At 45.9% G+C, this 6408-nt stretch overlaps 1 protein-coding gene across 1 annotated transcript; it reads left to right on the top strand.

Moving 5' to 3' along the window:
- The first annotated feature begins 3179 nt into the window (after nt 1-3179).
- Nucleotides 3180-4811, top strand: LOC121813617. The gene is made up of 5 exons (XM_042217490.1): nt 3180-3597; nt 3728-3792; nt 3880-4231; nt 4414-4475; nt 4595-4811. The coding sequence occupies exons 1-5, from the start codon at nt 3418-3420 to the stop codon at nt 4791-4793; spliced, it is 858 nt and encodes a 285-aa protein (XP_042073424.1). The 5' UTR covers nt 3180-3417; the 3' UTR covers nt 4794-4811.
- The last annotated feature ends 1597 nt before the right edge of the window (nt 4812-6408 follow it).

The raw sequence follows: 6408 nt of genomic DNA, 5'->3' as shown, positions 1-6408 counted from the left end.
CTCCAACAACCACAACAGACAACCGAACAACCACGACTGCAGCTCCTACATCCACAACAGCCGCCCAACAACAACGACTGCAGCTCCAACAACCACAACAGCCAACAAACCACAACAGCTGCTCCAACAACCACAACAGCACCAACAACCACAACAGCTGCTACAACCACAACAGCCGCAACAACAATCACAACTGCAGCTCCAACAACCACAACTACATATCCAAAAACCACAACAGCGCACCAACAACCACAACAGCCGCCAACAACCACAATGCAGCTCCAACAACCACCAACAACGACTGCGCCAACAACCACAACAGGCGCACAAACAGACTGCAGCTCCAACAACCACAACAGCCACACCAACAACCACAACTGACCTCCAACAACCACAACTGCAGCACCAACAACCACAACTGCAGCTCCAACAACCACAACAGCGCACCAACACCACAACTGCAGCTCACAACCACAACTGCAGCTCCAACAACCACAACAGCCGCACCAACAACCACACTGCAGCTCCAACATCCACAACAGCCGCCTCAACAACCACAACTGCAGCTCCAACAACCACAACTGCAGCTCCAACAACCACAACAGCCGCACCAACAACCACTACTGCAGCTCCAACAACCACAACTGCAGCTCAACAACCACAACTGCAGCTCCAACAACCACAACAGCGCTCCAACAACCACAAGTGCAGCTCCAACAACCACAACAGCCGCCAACAACCAACAACTGCAGCTCCAACAACCACACGCACCAACAACACAATGCAGCTCCAACAACCACACTGCAAGTCCAACAACCACAAGCCACCAACAACAACAGCTGCTCCAACCACACCACAACTGCAGCTCCAACAACAACAACTGCAGCTCCAACAACCACAACAGCCGCTCCAACACCACAACTGCAGCTCCAACAACCACAACAGCCGCACCAACAACCACAACTGCAGCTCCAACAACCACAACTGCAGCTCCAACAACCACAACTGCAGCTCCAACAACAGAAACCGCTCCAACACACAACTGCAGCTCCAACAACCACAAGCGCACCAACAACCACGACTGCAGCACCAACAACCACAACAGCCGCCAACAACCACACCAGCACCAACAACCACAACTGCAGCTCCAACAACCACAACAGCCGCACCAACAACCACAACTGCAGCTCCAACAACCACAACTGCAGCTCCAACAACCACAACCGCACCAACAACCACGACTGCAGCTCCAACAACCACAACAGCAGCACCAACAACCACAACAGCTCCAACAACCACAACTGCAGCTCCAACAACCACAACTGCAGCTCCAACAACAACAACAGCACGAACCACAACTGCAGCTCCAACAACAGCAACAACCGCACCCACAACCACGACTGCAGCTCCAACAACCACAACAGCAGCACCAACAACCACAACAGAGCCTCCAACGACCACGACTGCAGCTCCAACAACCACAACAGGGCACCAACCAGACTGCAGCTCCAACAACCACAACAGCCCCACAACCACGACTGCAGCTCCAACAACAACAGCAGCACCAACAACCACAACAGCCCAACAACCACGACTGCAGCTCCTACACACAACAGCCCACAACAACGACTGCAGGTCCAACAACACAACAGCACAACAACCACGACTGCAGCACCAACAACCACAACAGCCACCAACAACCACAACTGCAGCTCCAACAACCACAGACTGCCAACAACCACGACTGCAGCTCCAACAACGACAACAGCCGCACCAACAACCACAACTGCAGCTCCAACAACCACAACAGCCGCACCAACAACCACGACTGCAGCACCAACAAACAACTCCAACAACCACAACAGCCGCACCAACAACCACAACTGCAGCTCCAACAACCACAACAGCCGCACCAACAACCACAACTGCAGCTCCAACAACCACAACTGCAGCTCCAACAACCACAACAGCCGCAAACAACCACAACTGCAGCTCCAACAACCACAACAGCGCTCCAACAACCACAACTGAAGCTCCAACAACCACGACTGGAGCACAAACAACCACAACTGCAGCTCCAACAACCACAACTGCAGCTCCAACAACCACAACAGCACGCCAACAACCACAACTGCAGCTCCAACAACACAACAACTGCACCAACAACCACGACTGCAGCTCCAACAACCACAACAGCAGCACCAACAACCACAACAGCACAACAACACTGCAGCTCACAACAACCACAACAGCTCCACAACCACACTGCAGCTCCAACAACAGCAACAACCGCACCCACAACCACGACTGCAGCTCCAACAACCACAACAGCCGCACCAACAACCACAACAGCAGCTCAAACTCCAACACAGCTGCACCAACAACCACAACTGCAGCTCCAACAACCACAACAGCAGCACCAACAACCACAACAGCACCAACAACCAACTGCAGCTCCAACAACCACAACAGGTGCACCAACAACCACACAGCACCACAACACACAACACACAACTGAGCTCCAACAACCACAACAGCCCCACCAACAACCACAACAGCCGTACCAACAACCACAACAGGCCACACAACAACTGCAGCTCCAACAACCACAACACAGCACAACAACCCCAGCACACAACAACCACGACTTCAGCTCCAACAACCACTACACCCGCTCCAACAACCACAACAGCAGCTCCAACAACCACAACTGCAGCTCCAACAACCACAACAGACTGCAGCTCCAACAAAACACAGCTCCACAACACATGCACAAACAACCATGACTGCAGCCAACAACCACGACAGCTGCACCAACAACCACAACTGCAGCTCCAACAACCACAACTGCAGCACAACAACACAACATGCAGCACCAACCACAAACAGCCGCACCACAACCACAGCTGCAACAACCACAACAAGCACCAACAACCAAACAGCACAAACAACCACGACTGCAGCTCCAACAACCACAAACTGCAGCTCCAACAACCACAACACCACGCACCAACACCAACAGCTGCACCAACAACCACAACTGCAGCTCCAACAAACACAACATCAGCTCCAACAAACACAACAGCAGCTCCAACAACCACAACTACAGTTCCAACATCAATAACCACCGCACCAACAACCATAAGCCCAACAACAGAATCAGTCCACCAACACACAGCACCTGCTCCAAAAACCACAACTACAGTTCCAACATCAATAACCACCGCACCAACAACCATTACTGCAGCTCCAACAAACAGAACAGCAACACCAACAACCACAGCTCCAACAACCAGAACAGCATCTCTGACAACCATAACAGCCGCAACAACAACCACGACTGCACCTCCAACAGTGACGGCCCCTTCCCCATCAACCACCAAAACCCCGCCCTCCACCACTGACCTTCCATTCACCATGACCTCGCCTTCATCAACCACAACAGCAGTTCAAAACACAACAATCCCTCCAACAACTGGCAGGGATACAGTAATGAGATATGTCACATTCAGATCACTTCAGAGCAAATTTGAAACAGACTTGTTGAATTCATCATCTGCAGCCTTTACAAGTCGATCTTTAGTGATAAAGACACAGGTCAGTAACTGTTTTTCCCAAAATCCTTTGTGAAATTAATTTCCTCTTAGTATTAGGTTAATGCCCTTTAATAAATTAAAAAAATACAACAGAAAAAATAGTTTTAAGAAAATCTCTTTTGTGTGTGTAGATTGAACCTGTTTACAGAAAGGCCTTCCCCTTTTCCTTTGTCTCCTTGGATGTGGTGAGCTTCAGGTAATTTACATATTTTGACATATCATGTAGGGCACTGATCTAAAAAGCTAATATTCAAAACAATAACTTGTGCTTCTGCATTTGCAGGAAGGGATCAGTCATCAACACCATGGAACTTCAGTTTGTAAACTTTTCTGTCCCAAATTACACTGATATTAGGAATGTTTTGATCGGTCAAGCCTCAAATGTGAGCGGCTTTGACATCGAAAGGGCCTCCATCAACATCAGTGACACTGCTCCAACAACAGCCACTCCACTAGAAACAACTGCAACTACAACAACAGTTGCAGCAACTCCAACCACTATCCCAACTACAAAAGCACCAACTGGACCTGTCCAAATTACTCTGTTTCTACAGTTCCTTGAACCATATGTACCTGATCTCGAAGACCCCAACAGCAGTACATATCAAGATCGCAAAAAACGAGTTGAAGAGACGGTGAGTAATATTTGAACCTAATACAAATTACATGTTGACTGAAACAGTATCAAGAGAACAAATCTAGAAGCAAAAGATATATGTATTTCAAATCATATATTTTAAATAAGGGTTTTTAGATAATGTAATTTTGAAGTTGTTTCACCATGTTTAAATTTTCTTTTTGTGTTAATTTTTTGCAGTGTGATAGAATATACAAAGCAAAATTTCCTTACTTCATCCGTGCCATTGTCATTCGGTTCAGGTAAAAAAGATTTTTTTAACAGTAATTAAGTTACTTTCCTCAATTACTTATTTATTAAATTTCATATTGAATGTTAAAAGTGACATCTAACATCTGACTCACTCTCTTTCATGACACAGATCTGTTATAGTCCAAAAACGAGTGGATAGAACTGAGGCATTGGTGGAGCTTGTGTTCAATCAAACAATTCCCAATGCACAAGTCCCAGATAATATTACTATTGTTCAAGCTTTAAGAGATGCTATTAACAGTTCCAGCATTAATTTCACCATCCAAATAGTTCCTGAGACAATATCAGTAACTTCTGGTGAGTATTAGAAAATGCAAACAAAAGTTAGGCTGTTGTGGTTGTTTCAGCTGCAGTCGTGGTTGTTGGAGCTCCAGTTTTGGTTGTTGGTGTGGCTGTCGTTGTTGTTGGGGCGGCAGTTGTGGTTGTCGGAGCTGCAATCGTGGTTGTTGGTGCGGCTGTTGTGGTTGTTGGAGCTGCAGTCGTGATCGTTGGAGCATCAGTTGTGGTTGTTGGAGCTGCAGTCGTGGCTGCTGTTACCGATGTTGTGGTAGTTGGAGCTGAAGTCGTGGTTGTTGGAGCTGCAGTTGTGGTTGTTGGTGCTACTGTTGTGGTTGTTGGGGCTGCTGTTGTGGTTGTTGGAGCTGCAGTGCTGGTTGTTGGAGCGGCTGTTGTTGTTGTTGGAGCTCCAGTCGTGGTTGTTGTACCTGCAGTGGTGGTTGTATCAGCTGTTGTAGTTGTTGGAGCTGCTTCTGTGGTTGTTGGAGCTGCAGTCATGGATGTTGTTGTGTCCATTGTGGTTGGTGAATTTGCCATCATCGTTGTTGGTGCAGCTGTCGTGGTTTTGCAACATGTGATAGTTATTCTAGTTGTTTTGACATACATTTTTTGCATCCCTTATTCTCCAACTGCCAAAAGATTATTTGCTTTTTTCCAGAAATTTTTCATTTTTCCAAATAAATTCTTCCTGTTTGTTGTACACACATATATATCCCTTTCTATGTTCAGTAAATTCCATTTTCTTGACTACTTTCTATTAATCAGGTTATCAGTATTAGGAGGCATTTGAGTTCTTTTGTGATCTTAGGAACCAAAGTCGTATGTTGGAATGCAACGGGACTTCCAAGTTGCCCTGATTGGGACATATGGATTGTTTCTGTATAATGCTGTAGTTGACTCGAGTTATTCTTATAAAACATGTGCTTTTTTTTTCTTTGCTTTTTTTTGTTCTCCTAGGTCAGGGTCGAACCTGCGGCTCTTTAGTCCTTATAGTGCAGCTCTAGCTGCACTTTCTAGCTGCACTTTCACTAGCTTGACGTGGGTCAAGCTAGTGAAATATAATTGTTGTTTAGCACATTTTTTCTATAACAAGCAATGTCATGAGATATGACATAGTTCAAGTATTGAAACTTTAACGGTGCAGCCTAGGTAAACTTATGACCATGCTGTATAAATGTTTTGCCAAAATTAATTATGGCAAATAAAGGTATCACCGTTAGCCACATTTTGATATATGGCAACCTTTACCTGTTATTCCTTCTGTGTGAATATTTTTTTAATGCAGTCATTTTTAATGATATTGCTAAAAGTGTCACAAATCTAGCCTCAATAATGTTCCTTAATGTTTTTAGGACCTTTTTCAGAACTGAATGATTTTAAATGGAATGATGCAAGTGTGCTATTCCATATACTGTGAGGATAACCAAATGCTGAGTCAAGAGGGGAAGAATCAGAGAGAAATTGTGGGGTTCTTTTAAGAAAAACGTTTGCCAGACATGCACTCAGAGTATTCACTGAACCCACAACTTGTAGGTATTAAAAACATTGGGAAATCAACAGTAAGTTTAGCATCGCTTAGCTTACCTGCTAGAAGCAAGAAAACTGATATCATCAGTGCAACACCCATTGTTCAACCAGTTAAATCTG

This window comes from Haplochromis burtoni, unplaced genomic scaffold (assembly GCF_018398535.1).
Source record: "Haplochromis burtoni strain Fernald_Lab_line unplaced genomic scaffold, NCSU_Asbu1 Contig_2069, whole genome shotgun sequence".
NCBI lineage: Eukaryota > Metazoa > Chordata > Actinopteri > Cichliformes > Cichlidae > Haplochromis > Haplochromis burtoni.
This window is presented reverse-complemented; position numbering and strand designations above follow the sequence as displayed.

What these genes read in the sequence shown, in the direction of transcription:
- LOC121813617 (XM_042217490.1), top strand. Translation starts at nt 3,418, where the DNA reads ATGACCTCGCCTTCATCAACCACAACAGCAGTTCAAAACACAACAATC. An exon ending in TTGGATGTGGTGAGCTTCAG is followed by an intron (nt 3,793 to 3,879) that starts GTAATTTACATA and finishes CTGCATTTGCAG; the next exon opens with GAAGGGATCAGTCATCAACA. An exon ending in GCCATTGTCATTCGGTTCAG is followed by an intron (nt 4,476 to 4,594) that starts GTAAAAAAGATT and finishes TTCATGACACAG; the next exon opens with ATCTGTTATAGTCCAAAAAC.